The following is a 12,621-nucleotide window of genomic DNA, read 5'->3' on the forward strand; positions in this document are numbered from 1 at the left end:
TCGTTTTTCATTCGAGTGTCCTGAGAATAATCAAAAAATAGAACAATATAATGAAACCAAAAATAAAATACAAATAAAAACGTATACCTAGTTACGTTAAACTCGTTATGCCGCACTAATAATGTTCAACTACGACGCGCCCATGCCGCCGTTTTTCTCGATTTTCGCGTACAATCGCGTCACGTACGTCGCATGTATTATGACCAAATCATAAACTTATTCCTCTGGCATTTGGCCAAACTCTATTTATCTCAATATTCGAACGTTGTAATCATACGCACACTATTAAAGTGTATAATATCACTAACCCAAGTCCCAAATATATGTCTACATTGTTCCGCAAGATAGAAAATTGTGTTTTTATCATACCGTATTCCGTTATACATGCCAAAACCCGGCTTAATCTAAAATACGATTTTCCTGATGTTTACTCCGGAGCGAAGCAAAAACTTATTCTCTTTGTAACTTTTTTCATCACATTATCACGCGGTTTAATGGCCAATGTCTATGATAAATTAGTAAACATGCAATTTGCTGAACGGAGTTGTTTTCGTCTTACAAATGCGTGACATAACAAATTTTACGCTCAGCAGTTACAATTTAGCTCCATTAGTTAAAAAATTTTAGTGAATTAACCTCTTATAAAAATTAAAGGAAACATTATTACCTAGGTTATCACAGAGGCTTTTTATTATATTTTAATTTTAAAGCGAGTTATAAGTATTTTTAAAATTGTGAATTGTGCATATGTCTAAATATCTAAATTATAACGATGATTGTATATACGTTACAATCATAGGCCTTATACTATAAGTATAATAATATATATTATACTATGAATATATTAAGGTCTGTGGTTACAATGCGCATAATGTCACCATTACTGCCTAATTATACTACAATCATTTTATACCCTTTTTCCCATCAAATATCAAAATACACACAAGGAACACAAAATCGCTGACATTCTCTCAAGTTATATAAAAAAATTAAACTCACTAATTTGCCCCCTTATCTGCCTTTTCTAACCAGTCTTAAATGCATTTACAGCTAATAGCAGTATTCCATAACCTATTATCAACCAAACACTACTTATTAAAATTCACACATAAGAACAATAATACAGTAATCCCTCGTTATCCGCGGAGGTTAGGTTCGAGGAAAGTTGCGCGGATATCGAAACCGCGGATAACGAGACCATAAAGCAATGTAAAACGGGAAGTTAGGTTTTATTTACATACAATTTTTAATTTTTATTTATTTTTTTAATATAATTTATTAATTATTTATACATACATTAGGAAGGATGAAAAAAATTTGTTTATATTTATAGTCGAGGGCTGAACTTCATCCAGTGATTCTTTGATATTAAGTAATTATAGTAATATTTACATACAACCGTACACGCGTCACGCGTCACGCACTAATATCAACCAACAACTGAACAATTTTAAGATATAACAAATTAACCGTACATATTTATAAGGTATGTACATTATGTAGCTTATCTGTTATAAGTATGGGTATAATAAAGATAAAATTTCATCGTATGTATAAATAAAATGTTATCACCGACCCAACCGTGGATAATCGAAACGATAACGAGGGATTACTGTACGTATAGTTATCATCTATTATTATATCTTATCTCCTTTCATTTTATTATTATGTTATTTAAAAATATCTAAACCTAATCAATTGCGACTCGGCTCAACTAACACATTATATTTTTAAAATTGTATAATTGTTTAAACTGTACATTTGTATTAGCATGTAATAATATGCTGATACGTGTCAATAAATTAAATTTAAAAAAAAAACCCTTTTCGACCAAAATCGTAACTATTCATTTTCACCGATCCACTTAGTCCCATATTGGTAAGTTAGTAGGTACATAAGACATAACACATGAACTTAAAAATAAAAAATAATAGTCGTAGTTGGTTATATAGATATTATTATATTTTATATAGTTTTCTATACATATGTTACGGTAAATGATATACTTAAAACATGGCGAATGACGTTAGATTAGGTTAGTACCTATATTACGATATACAGAGTGTAATAGAAAGACCTGAAATGAATAACTTTTTTTTAATCAATATTTTTATTTACATTTATTAATATAATTCATATAATTATTTTTTGACATTTAAAATAAAGAAAAAATTAATTTCTGATTCAAATTTATCTTGAATTTTCCAAAATAGGTAACCTGCAATGTTTAAATATACTTAAGTATACGGTTTCTAGAAAACTTTTGGATGTAAAACCATTTATCTAAGTCAAAAGTGGTTTAATTTTTATAATTTTTTATTCAATTCATTAATATTTTTTTCAATATTTAGATTTTAACGAATACGTACCTATTTAAAAATATTTAAAATTAAATTTAAAATATTTTAAGAAGCTAATCATTTTTAATTTAAATTTTTTTATGATTGGATCAAATTTAACTTATCAAAAACAATAAGGTATCAAAAATTTATATAAAAATAATCTACTTGACTAAAATAAATTTTTTTTTTTCTAAAAATCAGATTTACAATATTTTTAATTTTTCAAAAAAAATTAGACCAGATTTTAATTTGTTTCCAGTATTAATAATATTGTAAACCTGTACATGTAGCACAAACTATTGTAAATCATTAAAAAAAAATGTAATATTAATTAGAACAAAAGTTATTTCATTTGTCAGGTCTTCTTGTTACACGCTGTACGACTTACTTCCGCTATTTCAGTAATTATGATTGATGTTGTTATTCAACCGACCACCCAAGGTACGAAAAATAATAATTTAATACTGTTTTTGTTTATTTCTAGGAACAAAAATATGTCAGCGTTCATTTTGAAATCAGCGGAACGACTGAACAAAACGATTCAAAATCGACTACGTACAACTCACGTTGAAGTTAATATAATAATATTAAAATTATAATAATATATTATTATTGTTAAAATACTTAAGTAGAATTAATTAATGTTAAACACAAAAAAAATACTTTGTTATTTCTACTAGAAATTAGTAAGAATTGCTCAGAATATACAAGTGGATTTTAAAATTACGCATAGGTCACGTTCAACGAGATATGTAGAATTGTATACGCCGAAAAGGCTTTTATTTTGGTTTTGATTTTTTTTTTAAATATTGTTAAAATTTATAAATTTATAAAATTAAATATTAAAATGTAATTGTATTATTAAATGTCTTTATAGGTAGGTATTTTATCGCTTTAGAATAATTGCGCGTAACGTACATTATTATATTTTTCTACGAAAATTGATTCTAAATAACCAATAAAATCTTTATAACAATATTAAATAATATAAATATAATTATAAATTAATAATTAAATAATCATCCATAAAATATATAATAATATATTCGGTAGAGCTTCTTAATGTTTTAAGAATTAACAATTTGAAATAAAATATAATTTGACTACAATTTAATATATAATATGGTGTCCAAGCGATAACTCTTGAATGAATAAATAAATTGCAAACATTTTATATACATTACAACGAATACAAAGTTTAAGGGACGTGCACCAAATCCCCATGGTTAAAGTACATTTTATTTTTAGATAATATTGTTCTAGATTATAAGTTTCAAGCGAAATTAAAATTATAGTTTATCCTTTTTTTCGTTACCCATTTATTTATTTATATTTTTTCGATTCGTCTATAGCGTTCCGTTGTAATTAAATAAGAAAAAAAATAGCTCACAGAAATTGCATAGTATACACCACGTTGATTAATGAGATACTTGCATCGACTATAATTTAATGAAGTTCAAATGAAATTTAATCACTGTATTTAAAATTTCAACGAAATACATATCATAGTGTTTAATAGGTTTGAGAATAAATAGATGATATTATTTTCTAATAAATCTCAATGACTCGCTGGCAATCCGATAAGTGATTTTACAATATTCGCAAGTTTTTATAAGGGTTCACGAAAACAAAAGGGGACATTTTGAATCAGGACCAAATCCGTAATTATAACTTAAATATTATATATATATATATATATAAATATATATATATATATTGCTATTGTATTAATATAGTTTATTATAATTAATAATTTTAAATATATTCAATGAACGTTAAGTGTTAAATTTTGAGTAACATACTTACGTTAGAAACTATAAGCTTTAATATATTTCACGTTTTCATAAAAAAAAATAATAAATAATAAAATATTGAAATCAAATATTTATATTATATAGTTATGTTATGACATTACGTTATATATGATATACCTATATAATATTATATACTTAATTTATAACCCAGTTATCGTTTACATTTTCATTAACTTTTTTTAAAAACTTATTTAGAAGTGCCTTGAGTTATCTTTAACTTTTACATTTCAATTTGTTATTATTATAATTTATTAATGCATTTAAATTTCATTTATTTGCTGTGTAAAAAGTATATTTTAAAACCCAAGTTAAATGTGCCTTAATGCGCTTAGGCCAAATTAAGTTAATGCATTTTTTTTCTAAATATTATACATAGAAGGCATTACAATCGATTTAGTAATTTTTGTTTAATTTGAAAAGGGTTAGAAACAATGTAATGTTTCACGTCCATTAAAAAGTTTTAATTTTTATCAACTTACTATTATATATAGTAGTTGTATAGACACTAAATGACGGACTACTCAATGTTCACGTTCCCGCACTACAGAAGTAAATTCAGATTGAATAAAACAAGAAAAATTTATTAAATAAATTGTATTAGTATTATCTTCTTAGTCACCACTAAAATAAATCCAGTTTAAGATCCATAAAATAAAAATATTTTTTAAAAAATCTTTAAGTATTATACTTTTACACAAACTAAGGAAAATAATATCGCTGCCAATTATCTTACGAAATAAATATTATTTAACGATTTAGTAATTTTATTTTCAAGTGAATAATCCAATAGTAGGTATATATATATATATTATATTAATACCCACCTATTACAATATTTTATTTATATTTATATAATAATAATTGTATCCTATTAAGTATTAAGTATTAACTATTGTATCCATTACATTATGTTTATACTACTTACGATCGTTACTTTTTCGATTTTTATGCTATGTTTATTAGTTGAACAAAATCAGCACAAATAGTTTTATTTTACTCGTAATACCTAGCATACTATTATTCTAAATTATATCTACATATAATATATATACCTATGAATATATATGTGTATATTAAATGTATGATTTCTAAAAATTCCTTTAAGAGATTATACATCAATTATGTTATAAATCATATAAATTGATGGTGCAAACTTAAAAAACAAAGTTTGTTACGTGTACTATTTTGTTTTGTTTTTTCAATTACTTAGAGAATTTAAAATTAAATACTTATAATTATAATGAAACAGTTCCGATTTTGTGTATTGTATCGTATATTTTTTTTGTACATGCGATGTAAATAAACTGTTGAGTAGTATTTCTTTTTTTCTTAATACCACAAATAATATCAAACGCGTTCAGTATTAAAAACTATATTAAGAACTTATATTTTATAAACAATAAACTGAAAGTAATGGGTAACTACTAATAATGAATAGAAATGCAAAATATAACAATAGGTGAGTATTTTATTAATATTAATGACATAAAACAATATTATACTTAATATAATAATTAAGTCATCAAAATAAGTAAATAATTTTAGTAAATTAGAATACAATCATGTAATCATTCCATCTAAATTTTAATAAATAATAATAACATACAAGTAAATCAACGATAAATATAGATTAAAATACCATTGTTTTGTTTTAAATTTATTGTTTTATGGTAAGTACATTAAATTTAATCACTTAAGATAAATAAGCTAAAAGTTGTATACAATTTAATGTAAATCTTTAAAAATAATTTTAATAATAGTTCATTTTATTTTCAATGCTTTAAAATTAGTTGAAGATAAAATACTATAATGGTGGGAACAGTTCATATTTGTTAAATATTACATTTAAAAAAAATTGTTCATGATATGGTATAAAATAAATTGAAATTAAAAAATGAGCAAAGTATAGTATTATGAAAAACAATTAATTAAGTAAATATAATTTTTAATTGACTTAAAATAAATCACCGAAACAATTTACAAATTCTTAAAATATATGTATAAATGTTTTAAGAAGAGTATTAAACAAGTTTTAACATTTTAGAATACTTATTTTGTCAGTTTAAAAGATGAACACAAACAAATAAATACAAGTCATAAAAAGGTTTTAAAATTCACTAATGTGGTAACATTTTATTTTTGATGTTTTCGCGATATCAGTAAACATACTTAATATGTATAATATTAATTGCAGTCTTAATAAGACATGCATGTGTTACTGAACATAAAAATATAAATACAATTTAATATAGATGTAGACATACATACTTACAAATTAAAAACATATTAAATCATTAACACACAAGGTGATAAAATGCTAGTTATTTTTATTTTAATACATTAAATTATACTTAATTATTCTAAAATGTTTGTACCGATTAGTTTATTTTTTGATAATAGAGTTTATATAATTGTTCTACTAAAGATTGTAAAACATAACAATCTTTTGTTATATTTTCCATTATTTCTTCCAATAATTTTGTATCAAAGTGACCAAATAAACAATCGACTGACAGATCTTTAACAGAAAGCTTATGAATATTAGATAATGCCACCTCAATACGAACCATCAATAGGCAATTCATGTTATGTATTACAAATTCAGCTTTATTATCTTTAAATGTTACACAATGTAAATCGCTTACATAAGCCATATTTTTCATTACTTTACTAATAAAGTCTATATCTTCTAACAGAGATTTTAATAATAGTTCTACATCTCTGGAAGTAAAACATATTTGCTTATACACCTTTGGGTTGTATTTTGATAAGATCCAATTTATTCCAAATTTTATTATTTCATTTTTGGTACTGGTCTTTGCAGTAAATGATATATCCTCCACTTTCAGAAATGAATCATTATTAGAAATATGTGAATATGTTACTGTAAAAATTATATTACTGTCTAATAAATTAAAAATCCATTCTCTGTTTGTGCACTTATCAAGAGTTAATATTTTTTCAATGAATTGCTCATTCCATCTTGTTAAAAATTCTAAACCTTCATTACACAAACTTTCTTCTATGGATTCTTTTTTAATAAAACCTTCTTGAAGTCCATCACCTATTTCTAATTGATCATTAGTTAAGCTCTTGTCAGAAATATTATTTTTAATAGGACTTTGTTGTATAAAATCTTCAGTGTCTAAATCTTCTTCCATACTATTTTGCATAGTAGGTTTTGACATAAATGATGAACAAGATAAAGGTGCACAATCTCTATTACTGTAACTTCTCTTTCGATTTACTAGACACAATTTTTCATTATTTTGAAATGTTTCATCCACTGAAATATTAGATATATCTTTAATACCGATTGATTTTATGGTTTTATCTACACTAAAACTAGGTGAATGATAGTCTGGGTTTAAAATATGATTAACCATTATATTATTATCAGATACTTTTATAGAGTCATTTATTTTGTTGTCTTCATTTTTTTTGAAAATTTCATCATCTTCAACTAATTCATTTAAATTTGTTTTGTATATTTTCAATTCATTAGGTGTAATGACAATATTTTCTCTATTTGTTTCAATCATATTATCATTTCCAATATTTGTATACAGTTCTTCACCTTCTTTTGAAACAGCTAAAAATTCTTTATTGTTTTTAAATTCATGTTCAATGGATATATCCATTGATACATCCATTTCAATAATGTTATCAATATTCTCTGAAAGATTGTCATCAGTGCTTTCCAATTCACTAGTAATACATGGACCTTCAATAGGTGATTTTGTTATATGTGTTGGTACTATAGATTTTTTTTGTTTTTTCCTAAAAGGTGAATTAAAATTATCATCACTAATCATATTAAGCAATACAGATTGGTGTTTGTTTGATGGAATTAGTTTTTCTTCATCATTGCTAGATAAATCTAATTGTAGTATAGACAGATTATTAACAGATATTGGAATTACAGGACTCGTTCCCTTTTCAGTTTTTGGTTCAGTACTTTCTGCATTTTCCGATGAATTATTTAAGACACTGCTATCTAGAGATTCACTGTGAGTAAATATTAAAGAAGTTGGACCAATAGATTTTCTAGAATATCTTTTTAACTTATATTCTTCAACAATGCTTGATGAATCTTCCATTTCAGCAGACTGAGTTGTATCATATAAAGATGTTTCTTCTTTTTCAGCAGATTGAGTTGTATTATACATAGATATTTCATCTTTTTCAGCAGACTGAGTTGAATTACATAAAGATGTTTCATTTTTTTCAGCAGACTGAGTTGAATTATATAAAGATGTTTCACATTTTTCAGCAGACTGCGTTGAACTACACTCAGATGTGTCAGATTTTTCAGCCCATTTAGTTGGATCATATACAGATATATTTGGCACATCTTCAATCTTGAGAGATTGAGTTTGGTTAAGCACAGACATGGAAATTGATACTAAAGAAGAACACTTTTCCTGCTGGTTTTCTTCATTTTTTTCAGATGTATCCAATATGTCCTCATTAAAAACACAAGTAGGAACAACTGATTTTCTAGAATATTTGTTTAGTTGATTTTCTTTGACTATTCCAGATGTATCCGATAAGTTTTCAGTTTCGAGAGACTGAGTTTGATTAATAACAGGCATGGCAATTGATTGTAAAGAACACTTTTGCTGCTGGTTTTTTACAAGTATTTCAGATTCATCCATTACGTCCTCATTTAAAACAGATATAGGAGCAACTGATTTTCTAGAATATAGGATTTTTTTATTATTTTCGACTATTCCAGATGTATCTGATAAATTTTCAATTTCAAGAGGCTGAGTTTGGTAAGAAAGAGACATGGGCGATATTGATTTTTCAGAATATTTTTCTTGTTGGTTTTCTTCAAGTGAAACACATGTATCCAATTTATCATCATAAAAAATAGTTGTAGGAGCAATTGATTTTCTAGAATAATATTTTTGTTGATTACTATTGACTGTTCTAGGTGTATCTCCATTCTCAAAGGACTTGTCTTGATCAATTAATGCGCATGAGTGAACCATTGTTTTCCTTGAATATTTTTTTGGTGGATGTTTCTCAACAACTATTGATTTATTTTCAAGATATTGATTTTGATCTAACACAGATGTATGGCATTGTAATGTTTGTTGTAGAAGTTCTTCAACTTCAACATATTTGTTTGGGTTATTTTCTGGAGACATATTTACAACAAATGATGAACTTGTAGGAAATATAGATAGTCTAGATTCGCTATTTTGATTACTAATATCAATAACATTTGAGTAATTCTCCAACACACTTTTTTCAGAGTTATCACTATCTTCTATTCCTGCTGTCGTAGGTATATTTGAATGACTTTGTTCTTTTACAACTGTTAGCGGGTTATCAACATTTACATAACTAATATCAAGTTCATTACCTTCTAATGTTGGATCAATATCCATTGAAACCATACTCGATGATAATTCTTCAATAAGATCTTCTTCACTATCAGATTTGTTCAATACACAACCAGTGGTTTGAGAATTAAGATTATTTTTTTCTACTTCTTCAGCTTGTACAATTTCTAATTCATAGTTTTGGTTTTCTTGAATTTCACAAGATATATCTGATCCCATACTTACAGAATGTTGACTATGTTCATAAACCAATTCACAATTATCTTCAAATGTCTGTCTATCAGGTAATTGAGTCAACTCCATACTCATTGATTTATAATCATCATTTGACCAAATAGATTTTGAAGATTCAAGCATAATTTCTTCAGTTAATTCCATATTACTTGATTGAGTATTGTATAATAGGTTGGATTTAGTATTAGCACAGGTGAATTCCATACAACTAGAACTCGAACTTATATTCAAAGGATTTTTTATAACTACATCAGATAATGGTGTTGAAGGTTTAAGCCCAAATTGAATAACGGGTTCATCAACACTTTCATCAACCAATGTTTCAGACATTTCAGAAGAACTTAAAGAATCATAACAATTATCTCCAGTTAAAATTTTTCCTACTTTTAGTGCTTCTGTGAATTCCATATTATTCTCTGAATAATCTGAACTGTAACTAATATGCTCAGAACCATTATTATCAATAGTATAAATTGTATCTGACAATATTTTACCAGATAGTGCTTCTGTCATTTCCATATTATCATTTGGACTTTCATATTCAATAATAATACGACCATTGTCTTCTAAGTTGGTACAATTAGTTGATTCATTACTAATTTGAGGATCAGATTTCTCAAACTTTCCTGATGATTTAGGTTTTTCTGCATTGGAAGAATCAGATAATATTGAAATTTGCTCATCAAACATAGGAGCTTGGTGTACAGTTAAAGATGTAGCACCTGTGTTGTACATTTTTATTTTATTCATCCCTGAAAAACTCACTTTTCTTTTTGCCAATGTTGCAGTATTTTCATCAGCATCTTGATCAACCGATTCAATTTCTTTTAGAGGAGCTCTTACTTTGGGTGGCTTCAATATTGAACTAACAGACTGACGGCTAGCCATTGGTAATCTATAAGAACAACTTTTATTTTTTATTTTTTCAATAATAATTTTAATACCAAATAAAAACTTAGCAAAGCATAAAAAATAAAATATGTAACAAACATAAAAAATTGATTTCTATTTAATTTTATTATAAAATCTATGACACAAATCGTTGGATACAATATCAGCAGACGATTAGAATATAATATAAAATATCCAGATAATGATACTGCCAAATATACTCTATTTCATAAAAGAACGGGACATGCACCAAACAAAATTGTTTGCTGCTGAAACTATAAAATGTCTAGCCATGTAAAAAGGGAAACAACAAAAAATATATGCACAGAAAAAGCCAGTTCTCTCATAAGATAGTAAAGATCATATTCTAAGTGATTAAAATATCATTAAATAGTAAGTCATAATGGCTCAGACATGTATATATAATTTTACCATTTAACCCAGTATACTGAGTGTAAAAGTTTGGTTCTGATCATTTGATTGGGACCACCCAATTTAACATTGTTAAATGTAACCAAATACTATAGGTAGTTAAGAATTATAAATTATTTTAGTACAGACATTCAATTCTAAGGTTGACACAATTATTTATTTAATAATAAAATACAGACTTAGGTAAAGTCAACAGTTTAAATAGGGTACAATTTGATTTAAGTCAATTTGTTAAAATACTACAATACATAGCAACATATTTAAATTAATTTGAATGAGGGGTTTTCATAGGAATGTTTCACAATACAATTTAAAGATTTGCATCTAAATGAATTAGCCGAAATACCAAATAGAAAAGTATTATATCTAGGATAGTTTCAGAGGCAGTTTTTGTATCTCCAAACATTTTTTTAATTTAACTTTGGAAGTATAATAAATTGTATTCATATCTACATGGTAATTATTTATATTTCTAGCATCACCGTAACCCCAAATTAAATATTAAGAGCATAGATTACTAGGGAAGCTTAATTAACTAATTAACTTTATGAATTAGAATTATTATTATTACTTAAATATAATTATAAATAGTTTTTTTTCAGAATATAGGATAGACTGAAACTGATGTATTAAAAAGAAAACATAATTTAATCTTGATGTGCCATTCAGTCTTACGTCAATGTATATATTGTTCATCAAATTCAATAGCTTCAATATTAATTTAATATTATTAATATTATGTATCTAAGCTGTGGCAATGTATAAAATATATAATACCCCTTTTCAGACAACTAAAAAAATTCTAATGACATAAACCAATGCCAACATGTACATTATTCCTTTTTTAATCTATGTGATGTGTGGTAAGCAGCAATCGGTGTAAAGTGCACCTAATGCCACGACTAGAGTGTCAATTTCGATTGGCGGCCAACTTGTTTATTTACAAAATTTAGGTCGAGAAACATTAAAATAAGTATAATTCGAACAATAACAAGAACTACATAATTAATTTACAACAAATACAAATATTAAGAATGTTGATTTATAGCACACAACAAGTAAAATATAATTTGAAACAAGTACTTACTGGAGTTTTAGTAATAGTACAATCAATAGATAGGATCACAGGTCCGATCTAAGGTCAACAGCGTTTAAGATGTGCCCAAGGGTCATAGAAACGACGAGTACTGCAGTAATGAGACGCAAGTACAATATGTACCTACATTGAACTGTAGTACCTATATAACACTTTAGGTTTGAAGTTTGTTCAAATGGATTTATAATTCCAAATTTTATTAAACGCGTGACGCACTGACGTTTCAGTCCTCAAAAACAAATTGTGATTGTGAAAATGTGAAATCTTAACTGAAAACAAATAACAATAACAACGCCTGCACACGATACCTACCGTTAAATTGCGCCTTTTTCGAATACCGGTTATCTACAGGTGAGTCGACAGCACAACAATACAATAATTTTAACCTCGAATAACATACTAACATAATCTTATATTACATCTTGTAGCAACATCGTTGGCTGCACTGGTTCTCGGCC

At 26.0% G+C, this 12,621-nt stretch overlaps 2 protein-coding genes across 6 annotated transcripts in view; one reads left to right on the forward strand and one right to left on the reverse strand.

The window, feature by feature from the left end:
- The window catches only part of SK (small conductance calcium-activated potassium channel), a 305,985-nt gene extending 300,512 nt beyond the window's left edge, over positions 1 to 5,473 (forward strand). For all 5 annotated transcript variants that reach the window (XM_089220032.1, XM_089220030.1, XM_089220028.1 and 2 more), the window contains one exon: positions 2,827 to 5,473. The gene's annotated coding sequence lies outside the window, so the exon portion shown is untranslated. The remainder of the gene's footprint in view (positions 1 to 2,826) is intronic.
- Positions 5,474 to 5,696: 223 nt separating this feature from the next.
- On the reverse strand, positions 5,697 to 12,462 carry LOC107174174 (uncharacterized). Its single transcript, XM_015525024.2, has 2 exons — positions 12,155 to 12,462; positions 5,697 to 10,639 (listed from the first exon to the last, which is right to left on the reverse strand). Exon 2 carries the CDS (start codon positions 10,630 to 10,632, stop codon positions 6,535 to 6,537), a length of 4,098 nt encoding a protein of 1,365 aa, XP_015380510.2. The 5' UTR covers positions 10,633 to 10,639; positions 12,155 to 12,462; the 3' UTR covers positions 5,697 to 6,534.
- Positions 12,463 to 12,621: the final 159 nt, after the last annotated feature.

The sequence above is a fragment of the Diuraphis noxia genome, unplaced genomic scaffold (genome assembly GCF_037042655.1).
Source record: "Diuraphis noxia isolate RWA-SAM2 unplaced genomic scaffold, SU_Dnox_SAM2 contig0002, whole genome shotgun sequence".
NCBI lineage: Eukaryota > Metazoa > Arthropoda > Insecta > Hemiptera > Aphididae > Diuraphis > Diuraphis noxia.

Excerpts from the sequence above, each read along its gene's own strand:
- LOC107174174 (XM_015525024.2), bottom strand. The coding sequence starts at position 10,632 with ATGGCTAGCCGTCAGTCTGTTAGTTCAATATTGAAGCCACCCAAAGTA.